Consider the following 21,366-nt stretch of genomic DNA (forward strand, 5'->3'; position numbering starts at 1 on the left):
CGTCACAGCACCACATATGTTGTACTTCCATGCCTGAAAGTTCTCCAATTCTCGTTGTCTTCTTCTCCCTTAGACAGCCTCTCCACTGCTTGCATCAACCAGACCAAACTTGGCCACCCTGGGATAACCGCCCGGAAGAGATTTCAACTCCTTTCAGCCAGCCTTACCCCACCGCTAACCTCAGACTTGAATTCAAAGGACTTCAAATCCACATAACAATAGCCTAGGTAACCCATTCCTCCACTGAGATGCTGCCCATGAATACACACTACGTGATGAAACAGAATTCTGGTAATAGTCCTCCACAACGATCCTCACGCGCCGCCTAGACATCACCCAATGCACTCTAAAAATGTGGTTTTCGATAAACAGGGGGGAAGCACAAGCCTTCTAGGTGGCAAGCTCTGGGATGGACATCAATTGAATAAATGGCTACCGGAAGAACTTTTCTAAATATATATATATATATACTGAGAGAGAGAGAGAGAGAGAGAGAGAGAGAGAGAGAGAGAGGCATACCCACAAAAACTCATCCAGCATCCTCAAAATATAAGGCAGGCAATTGAGAATATATTAGCTAATAAACATGAAATCACATGCATCTAGAAGTCAAAAGCAAATGATCCCTTCCAAAGACCAAGTACAGAAATTGTTCTTCACTTAATTAGATTATTTTGTAAGCCAACTGCTTTGCATTTACAAAACTCACTAAGAAAGAAACAAGAGCCTTAATGCAAATAGGTAACAAGAAACAAAAGCAATCCTTTAATCCAATGATTGCGAAGGGAGCATCATCTAGGCATGGGAAAGGCAAGGCTCACACTTGTTAGCGTTCGAGGGTTTTGGGCTTTATTGTATCGTGGATTTTGGGGTTGTGGGTGTTTTTGTTGTTTCTTGGGTTTTGGGCTTGTAGGAGTTCCCTGTGTATACGGCATGTATATTTAGGGGCTTCTTACGCTTTTTCTATAAAGTTTTTCATTACTTCTATCCAAAAAAAAAAAAACATGTCCAATTTCATGGATGTATAGAGTATAACGAACATTCTACGTATGTTTTTCTGGGTGGGCCTGAGAAGGTATACATTTCACATCACAAATAAGTCAGTCTCTATAGAAATCCAATAATTCAAAATTATGGGTGATAAATTTTATTTTATTTTTTTATAAATAATTCATTTCAATGGTAAGCGCAGAAGGGCACAACCCTAGTACACATGATGTATCCAAAGAGAAATCCCCCTTACGGGATGTACAAAGGATGGTTGATAATTTTTTTTATTAATACATATACATTAGAAAAACGCAATTTAACAATACTTTTTTTTTTTTATAAGTAAGAATTCATTAAAAAGTGCAGAGAGGCTCAACCCTAGTACACATGAAGTATACAAAGGAGCCCCTAAAAAGAGGACTGAAACGAATAAGAAAGTAAAAAATCAGCGTATGGCATACTACCCAAGCTATGCGCCGACACCCAAAGATATAACATATTAATCACATTTCTACAAAGAGCCCCAACCTGTACCTCCACATCCTCAAAAAGCCTAGAATTTCTCTCACGCCACAAGCCCCACAAGACACATAGAGGAACCTGCTTCCAAATACGGTGAACAGGACCACGACCCAGCAAAGTGCCCCAAGCACTCAATAAATCCACAACACTACTAGGCATAACCCACTCCACCCCAAACAATCTATAAAAAGAACTCCAAACAATCCGGGCCACGTCACAATGAAGAAGAAGATGATCAACGGATTCCCCATGCTTCTTACACATAACACACCACTCTACCACCACAATACCACGCCTACGTAAATTGTCATGAGTTAAAATCTTCCCTAAAGCCGCTGTCCAGACAAAGAACGCAACCCGCTTCAGAGCTTTGACACGCCATATACTCTTCCAAGGAAAGGAAGTCGTCTCATGACAAACTAAAGCTTTATAAAAAGACTTCACTTCAAAAATCCTCCTCTTGGAAAGAGTCCACCCGCCCTATCAACCTCCCCATGCCGAACCCTAGTAGAGTATAACTGTACGAAGAAGGACATCACCATCTCCACCTCCCAATCTTGAACATTGCGCGTAAAGAGAACATTCCAATGAGCCACGCCTCCTATCACAGACAAATTATCCACCACCCAAGCTTCAGTAAAACGCGCAATAGAAAATAAAGCTGGAAAACCAAGCTTGAGAGGCCTATCCCCACACCTTAAATCATGCCAGAAGCGAATATGAGACCCATCATGTTGCGTGACTGGGTCTGGGATCGAGTTATTGGTCTGTGGGTGGGCAAACCAGCAGGATAGAACCTCCTAGATTTACCTATGGTGTAGGGTGAAGGATTGATACGAGGTATTCGAGGTACCTCTGCCTCCTAATTCAACCACGAGAGTTGAGAATTTTTAGGGTAAATTGATCATGCTTTATTATGAATCAGGATCTCTTTAAATAGAGATTACAAGCAGAATATAATTATGGAATTACATCAAATCCCTTATTTCTAGGAATTCTTGTCTATAAGGAATTCCCTTATTGTAGCAATATCCTATTCTAGTGGAAATCATGTTCCTTATTCCTAGGAGATACTTTCCTTGTAAGATGACTACCGAAACCCTTGCTGGAAAACACCGACTCTCCATTCTCATCCTTCACTACTACAGCCGCCACTTACATCCTCTCCTTGAACCCTAATGAGGTCTTTGGCTAAGTGTCCGCTTGCTTCCTGCCCACGCTTCCTACGTCGCACATAGGTCCGTAACACATCACCCACCTTAAAACGCAAAAACTTGGCAACATTATCCCACCCCTTTCGAATAAACTTCCAAACACTGACTCCAAAAGGCCCCGTCACCGGCAAAGAACACCAACCTCCCCTCACACTCTCATACTTCACCTCAATCACTGATCTCCATAAAGCATCGCGCTCCTGAGAAAATCTCCAAATCCACTTCCCCAGTAAGACATGATTAAAATTGATAACATTACGAACTCCCAGTCCACCAGCCTTGATTGGAGTACAAATACGATGCCAATTGACTAGATGAAATTTAGTCTCATCACCCATACCACTCCACAGAAATTCCCTTTGAAGCCGCTCCAGTTTCTTAGCTACACTCACAGGAATAGGGAACAAAGATAAATAATAAGAAGGAATGCTAGAGAGAGTAGTGTGAATCAACGTCACCCTACCACCCTTGGATAAATAAAGTTTCTTCCAACTAGCCAGCCTTCGTTCCACCTTCTCAATAACCCCATTCCAAATAGAAATAGACTTGAAAGACGCCCCCAACGGCATACCCAAATAAGTCATCGGCAGAGACCCAATATTACAGCCCAGAATATGTGCCAAAGACTCCACATCTTCCACCTCGCCAATAGGGACCAATTCGGATTTGCCTAAATTGATCCTCAACCCTGACACCGCTTCGAAACATAAGAAAGTACACCTCAAATTTCGAACATGCTCGGCCTGTGCTCCACAAAAAATTAAGGTATCATCCGCAAACAGTAAGTGGTTCACCACTAAAACTTCATTACCCCTAAGACCCACTGAGAAACCTGACAGCAATCCTTGACGCATAGACGCATACAACATTCTGCTGAGCCCTTCCATAACCACCACAAACAGCAAAGGAGAAAGATGATCACCTTGCCTGATCCCCCGCGAGCTTTGAAAGAAACCAGAAGGGGTACCATTAACCAAAATGGAAAATTTTACTGACGATATGCAAAATTTAATCCATTTCCTCCACCTCTCCCCAAACCCACACCTCTGAAGCATGTAAAGAAGGAAATCCCAATTCACGTGGTCATAAGCTTTCTCCAAATCCAGTTTGCACAATAACCCGGCCTCCCTTGACCGCAATTGGCTATCCAAACATTCATTGGCTATAAGAACTGAATCCAAGATTTGCCTTCCACCAATAAAAGCATTCTGAGAGTTCGAAATAATTTTCCCCAACACTGATTTGAGCCTATTAGCAAGGACCTTAGAAATGATTTTGTAGACCCCTCCCACCAAACTAATAGGCCTAAAATCCTTAACCTCCAACGCATCTGCCTTCTTAGGAATAAGGGAAACAAAAGTTGCATTCAAGCTCCTCTCAAACTGGCAACTATTATGAAATTCTGAAAATACCGCCATAATATCTTTTTTGAGAACCCCCCAACACTGCTGAAAGAACGCCATAGAAAAACCATCTGGACCCGGAGCCTTATCCACGTTCATCTCCCGCACCACCTCCCACACCTCAAGTTCCTCAAAACCTCGTTCTAACCAGAGACACTCGTCCGCATCAATGGAGGAGAAAGAAATCCCATCCACCCTTGGCCGCCATGAACTCTGCTCGGTGTACAGTGAGTCATAATAATTCACAATATGATCCTTAATTTCCACCGGATCCAAAGACAAAGCCCCATTGATCCTTAAGACTCCCACATGGTTGAACCTCCGATGTGAATTAGCCACCCTGTGAAAGAATATAGTATTATTATCCCCTTCCTTTAGCCACAGAGCCCAAGATTTTTGCCTCCAATTAACCTCCTCACACAGGAGAGTTTTTTCCAGCTCCCTGATCATGTCTGACTTCTGAACCCGCTCCTCCTCATCTAGCCCCTGAGCTTCTTCAAAACACTCCAGCTCATTAATACCTTCCAATAATTCCTTCTTCTTCTTCCCCACATCCCCGAAAACCTCCACATTCCATTTCTTCAAATCCACCTTTAAAGCTTTCAACTTGTTAGCCAGCACAAAACTTGGCAGACCTTGAAAAACATAAGAATCCCACCAACGTTGCACAAGATCTACAAAGCCATTGGATTTGAGCCACATGTTTTCAAATTTGAAGTATCCTTTCCCTTCTCTTTGCACTCTACAATCCAACATCAAAGGAAAATGATCCGATAAAAGTCTAGGCAAATGACTTTGAGACACATCAGGGTAATGTTCTTCCCATTTCGGAGATAAAAGGAATCTATCAATTTTAGACCATACCTGATTATTGGACCAAGTGAACTGCCCTCCTTGGAGAGGAATATCCACCAAACTCTGCCCATGAATGAACTCTGAGAACTCTTCCATAGCAACAGAAAAACCACCAGCACTGGAACGCTCACTTGGAAACCGCACCACATTGAAATCTCCCCCAAAACACCACGGCCTATCCCACCAACCCATCAATCCAGCCATCTCATTCCACAACACCCTCCTCTCCCCATCATCATTAGGCCCATACATACCCCCAAACGCCCACATAAAATTATCATCAACGTTACGCAGCGAAACAGCTAACGTATATCGACCCACGCAATCATCCACCTTCTCCACAACCCTCCTATCCCACATAATTAGAATCCCACCTGACACCCCCCTAGCCCCCATAAAACACCAATCCACATGACGGCAACCCCATAAACTACGAACCACCTCTCTAGAAATGACTTCCATTTTAGTCTCCATCAAACACACCAAATCAACCTTCCAATCTCTAATGAGCCCTTTAATACGCAATCTCTTGTCTAGCTCATTAATCCCCCTAACATTCCACGATAGAATTTTAAGCTTCATTAACACCAAACAAGCCCCTACCCTTACCTCTCCTTCTATAAGATTGCTCCCCCTTCTTGTCATAGTTAATGGAACAATCCAACCGCTTAATCTCCCTCTGACCTTTCACTCCTGACGCAATGGGAACCATAGCCAAAGAATCGGCCCGCCTGGCTTCAATTAGTTCAAACAAAGCCAACAATTTATCTTCAAATTGGTCACAAGACACTCCTATTAGTTTATAGTAACTCTTCACCCTCTCCATTTTTTTTTATAAGTAATCAAAATATTACTAAAAAACGCAAAAGGCGCAGCCCAATTTAACAATATTGATCACATGCATCATCTATAACCCAGGCTTTGACAACTTTAATACAAAAGAGTATGTGATACCCGATTTCCACCTTTGGTTTCTTTTGTGGGTGCTTTTGTTTGGGTTCTTTTATGGGTTATTTTTTGGGTGTTCTTTCGGTTTCTAGGGTTTAGTTTCTGTGGTTTACGTTGGGTTTTCGCGGTTTAGCTTTGGTTCTTCTGTGTATACTACCTGTGTATTTAGGAGTGCCTTACGCTTTTTTAACATAAATTTTGCTTACTTATCAAAAAAAAAAAAAAAAAACAAAACAAAGAAAAAACATGGCCAAAGAAGAGTTAAAGGTTTGGATTCCTACAAATATTAGAAAAATTCAAAAAAGTACATATCCAACCTCATCGGGAATTTCCTTAGTCAGCTGTTCCAGCACTGTCCCTAAAACTTTTAAAGTTGCAAACACACGTTTCCTCTTAACTGTCTTCCGCTCCAACCTGAAATTGACAATTCATAGTTAACAAATCAATATGGAAAACAAAGGAGGCACAATATGACCCTGTACAAAGGAATACACATGATTTTCAATACAAGGGTGTGTTTGGTAAAGGTTTTTAGGTGAGTTTTGTTTTTTTTTTTTTTTTGATAAGTAATTGCAACTCAATTCATTGAAAGCGCTAAGGGGCGCAACCCTTATACACGGGACGTATACAAGAGAGCCCCTAAAAGGGACGAGAAGAAAATAGATTTTAAAATTCTACATAAGAAAAACTATTCAAGCAATGATGAGACGCTATCCAAAGATATAACATATTAAGCAAGCGCTTCCGTATTTCCACCATTGATGTCTCTACATCTTCAAAGAGCAGCGCATTCCGCTTCCACCAAATACACCACAATAAACACAATGGAGCTAACTGCCAAGCTTCTTTAGCACGACCATCCCCAACCGACGCGCCCCAACTAGTCAACAACTCCAACCCCCTTCGTGGCATAACCCACTCTATCCCAAATAAACTAAAAATGTAACTCCAAAGATCACGGGCAACTTCACAGTGAAGCAATAGATGATCCATAAACTCCCCATTCTACTTACACATACAACACCACTCAATTACTACGACATTCCTCTTACACAAGTTATCATGCGTCAAAATTTTACCCAAAGCTGCTAACCATACAAAGAAAGCCACCCTTGTCGGAGCCTTAACACGCCAAATACTTTTCCACGGAAATGATGGGCCATTTTTCCTAATAAGCATTTCATAATAGGATTTCACCTCAAATAAACCCCTTTTAGAGGGGTTCCAAACTAACCTGCCTCCCTCTCCATGTCGAACCAAAGAGGAGTAAAGCCGCTCGAAGAAAGAAAGAACCATCTCCATCTCCCAATCCTGGATTTGCCTCATAAAAAGAACATTCAATTGAATAACTCCATTATAAACGACCAAGTTATCTACCACCGTCGCATCTATGTTCCACACAATACTAAACAGAACTGGAAAGCACTGCTTCAAAGATCTATCCCACACCACCAATCATGCTAGAAACTAATATGTGACCCATCCCCCACCTTAAAACGAACAAAATTACAAAACTTCTCCCACCCCATCCTAATATGTTTCCACACACCCACTCCAAAGAAACCCGACAACTCTTTCGAACACCAACCACCCTTTAAACTCTCAAATTTTGCGTCAATCACCAATCGCCATAAAGCCTCTCTCTCCCTATCATATCTCCACAACCATTTGCCTAGAAGTGCTCGATTAAACTAGATGAAATTGTGAACTCCTAACCCACCTGAATGCAATGGAGTACAAATCCTATTCCATTTCACTAAATGAAATTTGGCCTCATCCTCAATACCACACCAAAGAAAAGCCTTTTGAATATTATCAAGACGATTAGCCACCCTCACTGGAATAGGAAACAACGACAAGAGATAAGTAGGAGGGTTGGAAAGCGTACTTTTAAGAAAAGTCAACCGCCCACCCTTTGACAAATACATACGCTTCCATCCATCCAACCTACTTTCCATTTTCTCAATAACACCATTCCAAATAGACACGGACTTGTAAGAAGCACCCAATGGCAAACCCAAGTATGTCATAGGCAAAGAAGCGACCTGACATCCAAGTAAATGAGCCAACCCTTCGACATCCTCTACCGCACCAATAGGAATAATTTCTGATTTTCCCAACTTAATCCTTAAACCCGAAGCTGCCTCAAAGCAAAGGAAGATACACCTCAGATGTCAAATTTGTTCTTCTTGCACACCACAAAAAATCAACGTGTCATCAACAAACATTAAATGGTTCACAACTAAGGCTTCAGACTCCCTAGAACCCACTGAAAACCCAGTCAAATTGCCTTGATCCAATGTGGCACTCAGCATCCGGCTCAAAGCCTCCATAACCAATACAAACAAAAAAGGAGAAAGAGGATCTCCTTGTCACAAACCACGTGAGCTATTGAAGAAGCCCGACGGGGTTCCATTCACAAGAACAGAAAATCTCACCATAGAAATACAAAAACGAATCCAAGCCCTCCATTTTTCCCCAAAACCACAATGGTGCAGCAAATATAGCAAGAAATCCCAATTCACATGATCATATGCCTTCTCCAGATACAACTTACATAGAAGCCCAGGGTCCCCTGATCGAATTTGACTATCCACACATTCATTGGCAGTAAGCACTGAATCCAAGATTTGTCGACCACCTATAAATGCATTCTGAGCGTTGAAGATAATCTTGCCCAAAACTGATTTAAACCTATTCGCGAGGAACTTGGAAATAATCTTGTATATCCCCCCTACCAAACTAATAGGGCGAAAATCTCTCACATCCATGGCATCAGTCTTCTTTGGAATCAGAGAGACAAAAGTAGCATTAAAGCTCTTCTCAAACTTGCCTCGAGTGTGAAATCCTACAAAAACATCCATAATGTCAGTTTTTAAAATATCCCAACACTTCTGAAAGAAAGCCATAGTGAAGCAATCAGGACCCGGCGCCTTATCTCCATTCAAATCCCTAATTACATCCCATACCTCCTCCTCAAACGCTCTTTCAAGCCAAATGCTCTCCTCCGCATCAATGGATAAGAAAGACAGGCCCTCCACCCTATGCCGCCAAGAACAATTCTCAATCATAGTTTGAGCTCTTTTACTTTTGTTGAATTTTTAAATTTATTCTCTGTTCGTCCCTGTTAGGGGTTCTCTTGTATACTTCCCGTGTATAAGGGTTGCGCCCCTTTGCGCTTTTTTATATTATTGCAATTACTTATCAAAAAAAAAAAAAAAAGTACAGATTGTTGTAATATTGGACTATATGTTCCTATCTCCACAGAATTCCTGGAAATTGCACCATTTATAGTCAAAGAGTCCACTTGATTGAATTTACAATGTGAGTTGGCCACCCTGTGAAAAAACATTGTGTTCTTGTCCCCCTCTCTCAACTACAAAGCTCTAGATTTCTGTCTCCAATTCATTTCCTCAAAAAGAAGAGTCTTCTCCAGCTTTCTCGACATATCAACCTTTTGAACCTTTTCGTCCTCCTCTAGACAACGACATTCTTCAACTAAATCCATCTCTCGAATACCCTCTAATAATTCTTTCTTCTTCTTCCCTATATCATCAAACACTTCTTCATTCCATTTCTTCAAATCTGTCTTCAAAGCCTTCAATTTATTAGCCAAAATGTAACTTGGCAATCCCGAAAACTCGTAAGACAACCACCACTTTTTAACCTACTCAACAAAACCCTCATATTTCAGCCACATATTCTCAAATTTAAAATACATGTTTCCCCCTCTTGGTGCCCCACAATCCAATAAAAAAGGAAATAAGTGATTGATGTGGTATAAAGTAATAATTTGTATGGAAAAGTGTAAAAGTTTTGTTTTGTAGTGGGTATTTTTGTTTTAATAATAAAAAAAAATGATTGATGTGATATAAAAAGTGAAAAAAGATAGAATGTTTTAAAGTTGACTTTTTTAGGAAAAAGTGAAGGTGGAGGCCAGTTGTTTGCCAAACAAACTCCAAGTGCCCATAGATATATTGAAAGGTCGCTAAGAGTCAAAGAATAGGATTATGAGTAGTAAACAAGGAAATGACATGAAAAGAACAAAAAATTGACTCTTTGACATTTAGCACATGTAGAAGGTACCAACCGTATCCAACCAATATCAAAATGGACACATTAACAGTAAGTAAAAAAGGCATTAGGCTTTTGTATATAAACCCCCACACAAGACTGATTGTGCAGCTTCTACAGGAGCTAAGGGAAAATAACCCATGGCTCTCATTCATAGAAATGGAAGATGGTGGCTTTTCAAAACAACTTTTTGCAAATTTCCGCTCTTTTCTCCTTCTCCTTCTCCTTTCCTTTTCTTTTCTTTTTTTTTTTGGTGGGGGACCACCCACCCACCGCCCCAGGGGCAGTGGTTCAGGTTTTTATATCAAATGGTAGGAAGAACAATGGGTGAAGAAACTTTTAAAAGTGCCAAGGAGCTTTTTGTTTGGTCTTGGTCCTCAGTCAACGGGATCGGGGACTGGACGTCTAAGATTAACTATCCCGCTTTAGCTATAATAAAGACAGATACATTATGAACAGGTTACATATCCCCCCCCCCCCCCCCCCCGATTCGGCTAATTGGAAAATTAATAATTAATAATCAAATTTATAATATAGTTGTAGAATTTGAGGGGTTCCTCGTCATAATTAAAATAAATAAATAAAAAATAAAAAGTAGTAGAATTCCATTATGTACAGCAGTTCATCATACGATTTGGATAGTATCAGATATAAAACTTCAAGTGGTACTACCATCAACAAGGGAACGGTAGATGTAGATAATTGACTTGAATGCACATGCGCGCGCACATACATTTCAAATGGAAATAACATTTAGTTGTTTGTGTGTGTTTTGTTGGTTGTGTTGGGGGAGAGGGGAGGGGGGGATGACAAATAGAGAGAAAAGAGCTGGCAAAACTACATACTCGCCAAGATTTCCACTGAAAGCACCAGACTCCCTCAATTCCGTTTCTTCTTCTCGTAGCTTGTCAACATTATTCTTCTCTCTATATAGCTTGTAGAACTCTTGCAAGCGGGCAATGTCCTGACTTCTATCTATGGTTCCAACCTCCCTCTTTGCTAGCTTTTGCTGAAAAATTGCTCAAAGTGACAAAATATTGTGCACAACATTAAAATTGAAATATAAGCCCCATAAAAACTGAATTGCTAGCAAAGGGCTAAAGTTTCAAAGCTAAGAAAAAAGTCAAAAACCAAAAATCTTCAAAATATGCTTAAATGAAATTTGAAATCTCAATGGCCCTTATACATCCATACAATGTACACATTCATGCCTAATATGTGTATGCGCATGTAAAAATTAATGAGATGGGATTTACCACCATATATTCTGAAAAAAAAAATAAAAATAAAAAAAAAAAAGAATAAATTTCAAGTATCCAAACTCTCACTCAATTTATTTTAATCTAACAAAATATATTCCATAGGTTAATCCCTAAAATGCAAAAGGCAATACAGAGTAGTACCACTGACACATGCATACAGATGCAAGTCTACCCACAAAATTTTCAATGTCTTGTCCATAATGCACAAAATTAAAATTGTCAAGTGTCAAAATCAAAGTTTAGACACATACCTTGATGACAGACATCAATCCAGTCTTGAATTGTAAAACACCTCTTCCTTCACTATTAGGATCCAGATTTTGAGCCACTGAATAAGCATGCTCACATACTGCAGATAAACAGAAAAAACTTAGCAATTCATACATATATAAAGGTTTCCATGAACATTTAAGCATAAGTTTCATAGACAAAATAAGGGCTGCATATTATTTATTTCCAAAAGTACAAAGGTACAACGAGTAAGTAATCTCTTCCAAGGTACTTTCCAAATCCTCAAAGCTCTTATTATTTATTTCCCTCCATAAGCACCAAAAGAGGCAAATAGGCGCCATTTTCCAAACCGCAACGCTCCTTGGCCTTCCAAAGGATCACCAACAAGCAAGCAAGTTGATAACCCGTCTGGGCATAACCCAAGACATCTCGAAATGATTGAAGAGAACTCCACAAAGCAGAAGCCAAATCGCAGTGAAGAAGAATTTCTATCCAACTATTCTTGCCTCCTTAATTTTCTGCAACTAACACACCTTTTAAACCAGCAACCAAACCTTGGTTTTCACCTACAAACTCGACCAATCAACCATCAGCTAGGAACCAAAATCTTAATCCTCGGTATTTCCTCCCACAATTAAATCCAAACCTAACAACCCAAGAATTCTTTAAATAAAGAAGCTCCTACCTGGCATCCTAAAAAGTAAAGGAGGGTGCTGGAGGAACTCCTGTGAAAACTAGGACTGAAAGTTAAAACATGGTTACATGTCGCTATTCCCTATTCCGGTGAGTGTTGCTTCTCGCATTGAGAAGTTGCAACGCGATTTTCTCTGGGGTGGCATGGGTGAAGCTTTTAGATACCATTTGGTGAGTTGGGAGAAGGTTTGTACGCCAATTTCGTACGGGGGGCTTGGCATCAGGAAGTTGGTTCAGTTCAATCGCGCATTGTTAGGTAAATGGTTATGGCGATATGGCACGGATAGGGATGCTTGGTGGAGAGTTGCGGTGGACTCCAAGTATGGTAGTTTGTGGGGTGGGTGGTGCTCCCGAGAGGCTGCTGGGGCGTTTGGAGTAGGGCTGTGGAAGTTTATAAGGAAAGGTTGGGAGAAGTTCTCCAAATTCCTGAGATTTGAGGTGGGGGAAGGGAGTAGGGTAAGATTTTGGCATGACCTGTGGTGTGGAGATTCGACTCTGAAAGAAGTGTTCCCTGATCTCTTTGGCATTGCTCGGGTGAAGGATGCGTCAGTGGCTGATAATTTGGAGAGTTTGGGTGGGTCCTTTCAATGGAACGTGAGCTTTATTAGAGAGGCTAATGATTGGGAAGTCGATATTTTTGCCTCTTTCTTCCAGATGCTGGGCTCTACCAAGGTGAATATGGAGAGGGCTGATTGTCTTAAATGGGCTCCATCCAAGAAAGGTGTGTTCAGGGTGAAGTCATTTTTTGGTTCGATGATGTGTGATGGAGGTACTCGGTTCCCATGGAAGTGTGTGTGGCGGTCTCAGGCTCCCTCGAGGGCAAATTTCTTTACTTGGTCTGCAGCTCTAGGCAAAATCTTGACGTTGGACAATCTTAGGAAGAGGAACTTAATTATTGTGGATAGATGCTATCTTTGCAAGCGGGATGGGGAATCAGTGGATCATATTCTTCTGCACTGCGATCTGGCTTCTGCTCTTTGGAACAACATTTTCTCCCGCTTTGGTATGGCGTGGGTCATGCCTAGGAGTGTGATGGACTTAGTTGCTAGTTGGTGGAAGTCTGGGAGATCTGGGAGCGCTACTTCTTGGAAGATGGTGCCTATTTGCCTTTTTTGGTGCATTTGGAGAGAAAGAAATCTTAGGTGTTTTGAGAATCTAGAAAGCTCCCTAGAGGAGGTGTTAGAGCTGTTTCTCCATACTTTGTATGTCTGGTCGATGGCTTATTTGTACCCTTTATCTATCAGCTTTGCTGAATTTCTGATTTCTTTTTCGCTTACTAGTTAGGTGTTTTCCTGTTGTATACTTCTAGTGTACGTAGGGGCGCCTTACGCTTTCAATAATACTATCATTACTTATCAAAAAAAAAAAGTTAAAACATGGCATAGAATGATGGAGAGGAACTCCAAAAAAATCTCAACAGAGATACTTCTCCCCCATCCACCAAATGATGTTTTTCCCTCTTATTAGTAATCATAGACAAGACAATTCTCTTTCTTTTTTTTCTTCCATTATAGGTGACATAAACAAGAAAACTAAGTACTCAGTAGCAGATATCAAATGATCTCACTAAGCACAAATGGCAGATATTCAAACTAGAGACTAATCAACTAAGTACTCAGTAGCAGATATTATCAACAAGTACAATGCATGAGGACACGTGGTGGCTAACAAATGCATGGTCTCCACAACATAGAGAGAGACGGTGGGGTCGTTTTTGACATGGTGTGACCTTTTGGCTGACATCTCAACTTATAAAACTAACTTGTTCAAGTAGAATTTCTCTTTTCCCTTTATAATATTTAAATATATTTTCATCAAGCTCAGACAAATAAAGTGGTGCAAATTGCAACATGAATATTGCACACGCATAAGCCACAAAAACTTTCAGAATATATCCAACTGAATCAATAACAATCTAGCACTGAAACTGGCGATAAGAGACTCAATGTTACGGACCTCCGTAAAGGGGGATGAATGGTGTATAATTTGGATGTGGAAGGGCGTGGGATAGTAGGGTATTCAAGGTTCCCTGGGCCTCCTAAAGTTAGGATTATTCGAGAAACCTTAAAAAACTCCTACTCAAACGGTCCTCCGTAACGGGGGATGGACGATAATGAATTTGATGGGGAATGCGTGTGATAGTAGGGTATTCGAGGTACCCGGGCCTCCTAAGGTTAGGGTTATTCAAGAAACCCTAGAAACTCCTAAGCAACCACAAGAGTTGAATATTAATTTTCTTCTTCTCCATTTCATCCTTCAATACCCCTATTAATAGGGTTACAAAGCTGGAATTACGGGACGATAATTAAATAAATATTACAAACCCTAAATAATAAATATTAATTCTAAAGGGAGACAAATCCCTTATTTTCCAATTGGAGATATTGCTTTATGAGCAATACTCCTTATTTACCTAATAATAATAATAATCTACGACTCTTACCTTATTTAAAAACCTAACCTAATTATTCTATTAAAGAGGGCATAAAGATAATTCCAATAATGCCCTTGTCACATACTCTAGGTACGTAACACTCAAGTAGATGCAAAAACATGTTAATAGAAAGGCTGAGAAAACCACAAAAAATAACATAACAATGATCTTTCAAGAAAACAAAAATTGAATGTGACATACAGATTCTAGAAATATTGGGATCTTCATCTTGAATTTCATCTGCAGCTCTCAAAATTTCATCTATATCCCTATTGTTTGCAAGTGAAGATGGAACATTTCCAGCAATGCCAGTAAAGGGACGCCCATATGCATCAATACCAGTCCTTTCCCTCCTTAATGCAGCACGGACTAACCGCTCCCATAGTTCCTCAACTCGAGACATTTTCTATATAAAACATACAGCACAAACAAACAAAAAAATTATCAGAACAAGCATTGATACTGATATATACAGACAAATTGTCACTCGATGTCCAGGGAAAGTAAGATCAAGAGCTTTTCTTACAAGCAGAAGCTTTTCTTTTCTTTTTTTAAGCGAAATTCACAAGCAGAAGCTATGATACTGATTTAACAACCAATAAAAGTAAGCACCAAGAGACAGATATTAGCTGGCAACCTGAAGTTGTGTAATTGGGCAAGCACATCTCTACTTGGATAAGACATAACAAAGAAAAATAGGTCGAAAGTAGGCAAACCCATAAAATATATATATAACTAAAAAAAAAGATAACTAAAACAAGTCATTTTGGAACAACCGGGATGCTTTAGTACATTAAATAAGTTTTATCAAGCAAACTATTCAAAACCCCAGAAAATTAAAACCTCCACTTGATTGACTGAGCCTGATACTACATAATTCAAACAAAGTCCATCATTCCACTTCTAAACCCCCACAGAAACCCCAACTTCCAAACATTCTAAACATTCTTCTTTTAAGTATCAGGGAAAGAAAAAAAAATGGAAACATGCCACAAGAGAAACATTCATTTTGTGCCATGCTCTGCTTGGCTACGAGGAAAAATCAGAGAAATGAAAATGTAAAACACCCAGAAACATAAAGTAAAGCCTAACACCACGCAATTCAAACAAACTCCAGCAGAAGTTGCAAGATCCCACATTTTCTTTTCTTTTCCTCGATTTTCTCAGCAACCAAACAAAAAACAACCACAAAACCCGAGAAAAAGAAGATGAAAAAATGAGGAATATACCTGATTTGGGAGAAGAAGTCCCTAGAGAGACCGAGTCGAGAACGAACGAGTCGAATCGGTATCCGATTCGGGCCAAATCCCAAAGGAGTTCCTTTTCTTTCTCAAAAAGCACGAAATGTTCTCTTTCTCTCTTTCGAAGGTTTTGAGAAGACGAAGGTTGTAAGGGTTGTTTTGCTGTTTGAAAATATGGAAGATGGGGGGATGGCACGAATCCAATGGTACCATGGGGAAACCGGAATTACCGGTTACAGCCGGTCGGACGCGTCAACGTTTTTATGCGTGTAAAGAAGGGCTTTTGGTCTCCACGAATAACGCGGAGAAGAAAAGGCTTTCGTACATGCAAATAGAAGTGGGTATGGGTTCAGTCGGCGTTGGTCGGGGTGTTTTCGGTAACCAAACCACCAAAGTCGATTACTTCACCACCTTTATTTCGACAACATTTAATTTCGAGTCGGGGTGTTTTCGGTAACCAAACCACCAAAGTCGGTTAATGTCGGTTACTTCACCGACTTTATTTCGACAACATTTAATTTCGACACTTTCAATTAAATCGGTTAGAAGGCGGTCGGTTAGATCGATTAGGTCAATTTCAGGATCAACAAATCAAGCAGAGATGATGAACCAATCAACTAAGTTCGCAGAAATTTCCAAAGACAGATACAAAAATTGAAAGAGACAGCATATATTCATCAACGGTGGTGATCTACTATATATATATATGTAACACCCCGAAAAAATCTAGAGTATTTTGCATAATAAATTAAAAGAGATTAGGTTTAATTTAATTTGAATTCTTTGATAAAGACTTTTTGATAAATATGAATAAAATATTGATAAGTATTTTTTTAAAAAAAATTATTATTACTGAACAGAGAAGGGATGGCTAAGCTTTCTTTTGGATTGACAAGTGGATTTTTTTTAAATGACACGCACTTCCCTGCATGTCCTCAAGGTATCAAAAATTTTCTCAACTCTTGTAATATTACTTGTCTTTTTATATCACCATTATAATAATACTCTTGTCATATGATGTGATTATAATCTCATGTGATCATAATTCGTTTATATTTGATACATGTGAAATCATAGTTTCCAACGTATGTGCACCATATGAATAAAGTTGATGATATCATAGTATATGTGTTACATGTGCACCATATGAGCAAAGGATGGCATCATAGTATATGTTATGAATCATAGTTTTCAAAGGCATATGTTACATATGAGCAAAGGTTGATATCATAGTACATATATATATAGGCCATAATAATTAAACAAAGGCAAGCCCATTACCAAAAGAGTACATAGGGAATGACCAAGCTTCTTCTTGCCGAAAATGATCCTATTGAGAACAATAGTCAGTTGCAGCGGGCTGGCCTTGATCTGGTGCAGTAGTGCTGATGAAATCCACAGGACCACGCGTCTGATCCACAGGTCTGATGAGATCCACAGGGCAGCGTCGAGATGGGCTTCAACTTCGAGTGGGGCAATGCGTCAATGGAGGTGCTAGTGATTTATTATTCATTCTGTTTTATTTAATACTCTGTATAATATACTATGATTTTTTTTTCAACTCTCTGTCTCTGTTTGGGTTTTGAGAAAATTCGGGAAAAATTATACATTCTGATGTTTCATGTTTATCATTTAGGTTTTAATTTGTAGTATGAACATGATGCTATTTAAATATTTAGGTTTAATTTATTATTCTGTGTGTTTTATTTAATGCTCTATATAATATACTATGATTTTTTTTTTAACTCTCTGTCTCTATTTGGGTTCTGAGAAATTCGGGAAAAATGATACATTCTAATGTTTCATGTTTATCATTTAGGTTTTAATTTGTAGCATGAACATAATGCTATTTAAGTATTTAGGTTTGATTTATTATTCATTTTGTACTTAATGCTCTGAATATGTTTGTATAACTGTGTAGTATGTTTTTATTATTGTAATGTAGTCAGCTACCACTTTGTGTCCATGGACGAGGTGATAGACAATGTAGACGATTCAAACAAAGGTTCACTTGATGTGAACCTAAATCTGATGAATATTGCATCAGATGATGATTGTGGACTTGTAAGTCTTGAATCACCTAATGGAGATGCTGCCCAGCCTGTCCCCAGTGGGGAAAGTGCTTGCGCGGCTGAGGAGGTCCAGGAGGGTGATGACCCTCAAAAGCATGCTTATGAAAGGAAGCCAAGGAATAAGGCATCTCCAATTTGGAAGGACTTTAAGGAAGTAGTGCAATCTGGTGTAAAGAAAGATCAGTGCATTCACTGTAAATCCATCCATGGCATTCCTGCTTCGAGTGCCACAACTCAGTTTCATAGGCACTTGAATAGATGCATTCAACGCATAGTAGCAGCTAACAAGAAGTAGAAGGTGATTACATTTGACTCTGATAATGGCAGTGTGGGCTCCAAACCAAGTTTTACTTATGATTATAAGAAGGTACGAGAGCTTACTTTTCATATGATACTTTACCACGAGTGCCCTTTTATGGTAATGGAATATGTTTTGTTTAACAAGTTTATAAGGGCTAACACTCATTATTAGCAAAAGATATCTCGTGCAACTACTAAAAGTGATTGTATATCTACCTATGAAATAAAGGAAAAGAAGCTGACATTTTTGTTAAGAAATATTAACAAAGTAAACATAAATACTAACATGTAGTCCTCAAGTAAGAGAGTTTCTTATATGGTAGTTACATGTTATTTTGTTGATTATTGGTAGCATTTACACAAACGTGTCTTGAACTTTTTTAATATCCCACCCCCCTCATAGTGGTGTTATAATTGCTTATGCTTTTCAAAAGTGTTTCATTGAGTGGGGAATTGAGAATAAGGTGTCTACAATAACAATAGACAATGCAATAAACAATGATGTGGCCATTCGAATTTTAAAAGATGATTTTGCTTTGAAAAATACATTATCAATTAAGGGACAACTCTTTCATGTACGTTGTTGTGCTCATATCACTAATCTGTTAGTGCAAGATGAGATTAGTCAAATTGGGCACATTGTGAATTGTGTTAGGTATGGTATAAAGTATATAGTTACATTGAATGGGCGGTTGAAGCAATTTGCTGAAATTTCAAAGCAGTTACAGTTGTCCTCAAATAAACTGATTTTAGATGTTCCTACTAGATGGAATAGCACTTATATGATGTTGTCTGCTGCATTAGAGTTTAGGGAAACGTTTCCTAGGTATGAAGATAGGGATCAAAGTTTTTCTTTGGGTGCCAAGTGTTGATGGTTGGGTGAAAGTTGAGAATGTTTGCTATGTTTTAGAGGTTTTTAATGATGTGACAAAGATAGTATCAGGGAGTAATTATCCAACTGCAAATTTATTTCTTCCTGAGGTTTGGAAAATAAGAGATGTGTTGGGTAAAAAATCTAAGGATGACAATGTTTATGTAAGAACAATGGCAGAAAAAGTGTATTTGAAATTTGAGAAGTATTGGGGGGAATGCAATCTGCTCATGTCTGTTGGTGCTGTTTTGGATCCAAGGTTTAAGATGAAACTTATACAATTTTGTTTCCCATAAATTTATCAAGAGCTTGAAGCCACTAAAAATGTTGAAAGGGTATGTAATGTTTTAAATGAGTTGTATGGTGAGTATGTTGATGCCAATAACTTAACTACTGCCCCAAACCGTGGGCATCAAAGTTTTTATGATTCTTCATCTTCAGCTTCAAGTGATAGTCCATCTAGTGGTATACGAAGGAGCACCAAAAGTGAAATGGCTATGTTTAACAATTTTGTAAGAAGTGTTGATACCTTTCAACCTGTGAAGTCGGATCTGGAAATATATTTGGAAAAATATGTTTATATTTGTGACGAGGGTGCTAATTTGAAGTACAATCAACTTAAGTACCGCATTTTATCTAAGATGGCACAGGACATCCTTGCAATTCCTATCACTACAGTGAGTTCGGAATCAACATTTAGTGCTGGTGGTAGGGTAATTGATCCCTATCGTGCATCTTTAGGTTCTAAAACTGTTGAGATTTTGCTGTGTGAAGCTACTTGGGTTCGAGCACTACATGAACTCAGTAAATCTTCTAATGTAAGTATTATAATTTGTAGGTGTGTTGTTAAATGAGTTTTAGCATTTCCCTTAAATAAATAGTAACCAATGTTCTTTGTTTTTTTTTTTTGTAGTCGGAGGAACCATCTTTGGTGGAGATTGAGTTGCCTTAGTGCTGGATTGTGAAATTTTTTTTGTTATAGTTAATGAGATCAAATTCTAATATATTTTTGATTTATTTTGCTATTCTGTATTCTGTCTTGAAAAAAATAACTTATCTACTGCTTTGTTTGGTTATTTTAAGTAGATACTTGGTATGATTGATGACCGGAACTAGTGTGGAAGTGTTGTATTTGGGAGGAAGTTTTTGTTAGTATTTGGTAGGCTCATGGTAAGTTAATTGTGAAGTATTTCATAGTCATTTATACACTGGTTATACATTGATCATGTTCTGTTTGCGTGCTTACTTTTTTCTGATTATGATTCTTAATTTCTTACTAATTATTTCATTTTCTCTTGTAAATATGTAATAAATAGGTGAATAAGTTAATCCCTGCCTCTTGAGGGATTTGCTGTATGGGCTGCCAGCCTATCATAGTGCCATGTATTTAAACTTGTTTATTTTGTAAGCTTGACAATTGGACTTAATTTTTTTGAATGCTTGTGTAGTGTAGACTGTGTATACACTGGTTATACATTGATCATGTTCTGTTTGCGTGCTTACTTTTTTCTGATTATGATTCTTAATTTCTTACTAACTTTTTCATTTTCTCTTGTAAATATGTAATAAATAGGTGAAGAAGTTAATCCCTGCCTCCTGGGGGATTTGCTGTATGGGCTGCCAGCCTACCACAGTGCCATGTATTTAAACTTGTTTATTTTGTAAGCTTGGCAATTAGACTTAATTTTTTTGAATGCTTGTATAGTGTAGAATGTGTAGTTTACTAGCTAGTTTTTGTTGAAATTATTGAGATGGGGACTATCCATCCATAGAAATATGCAACTGGACTTATTTTTGTGAATGCTAGTGTATTGTTAGATAATTTAGATTTGTAGTTCATGTTGTTTTCTATGTTTGTACATTTGGATGTGTTGGAAATTTGGAATTCTTGAGAATCTTGTTAGGTTGAAGCTTGGATAGTTGGATACTTGGATGTGTTGGAATTTGGAAATACTTGGAATTCTTGTGTATTGCTTCTTTCTTTCTTTTTTTTTGGAATTCTTAAGATTGTGTAATATGGAATTTGTTGTTGAACGTTGGTTTTATGAAGTCAGTTGTAACTTGTAACTTGTAAGTTTTAATTTGTTATTTGTAATTTGTAGTTTTTAATTTTTAATTTGTATTTTGTAAGTTGTAAGTTGTAATATGTAATTTGTAATTTGGAAGTTGTTGTAATTTGTAAGTTTTAAGTTGTAAGTTTGATAATTTGTATTTTGTAACATTATGGATGCAGATAATCAATGTTTTAATGTTTTT

The 21,366-nt window shown here is 38.6% G+C and overlaps 2 protein-coding genes across 2 annotated transcripts in view; one reads left to right on the forward strand and one right to left on the reverse strand.

Moving 5' to 3' along the window:
- Nucleotides 1–16,116, reverse strand: part of LOC133877272 (callose synthase 9) — a 114,202-nt gene extending 98,086 nt beyond the window's left edge. The window contains exons 1-5 of the mRNA XM_062315510.1: nt 15,856–16,116; nt 14,828–15,032; nt 11,520–11,617; nt 10,852–11,015; nt 6,250–6,346 (exon numbers count right to left, since the gene is read on the reverse strand). Of these exons, the coding sequence (XP_062171494.1) occupies nt 6,250–6,346; nt 10,852–11,015; nt 11,520–11,617; nt 14,828–15,029 (561 nt within the window). The 5' untranslated portion in view covers nt 15,030–15,032; nt 15,856–16,116. The remainder of the gene's footprint in view (nt 1–6,249; nt 6,347–10,851; nt 11,016–11,519; nt 11,618–14,827; nt 15,033–15,855) is intronic.
- A 2,951-nt stretch (nt 16,117–19,067) lies between these two features.
- On the forward strand, nt 19,068–20,062 carry LOC133877639 (zinc finger BED domain-containing protein RICESLEEPER 2-like). The gene is made up of 3 exons (XM_062316027.1): nt 19,068–19,369; nt 19,445–19,928; nt 20,024–20,062. The coding sequence occupies exons 1-3, from the start codon at nt 19,068–19,070 to the stop codon at nt 20,060–20,062; spliced, it is 825 nt and encodes a 274-aa protein (XP_062172011.1).
- Nucleotides 20,063–21,366: the final 1,304 nt, after the last annotated feature.

The sequence above is a fragment of the Alnus glutinosa genome, chromosome 9 (genome assembly GCF_958979055.1).
Source record: "Alnus glutinosa chromosome 9, dhAlnGlut1.1, whole genome shotgun sequence".
NCBI classification, from domain to species: Eukaryota; Viridiplantae; Streptophyta; class Magnoliopsida; order Fagales; family Betulaceae; genus Alnus; species Alnus glutinosa.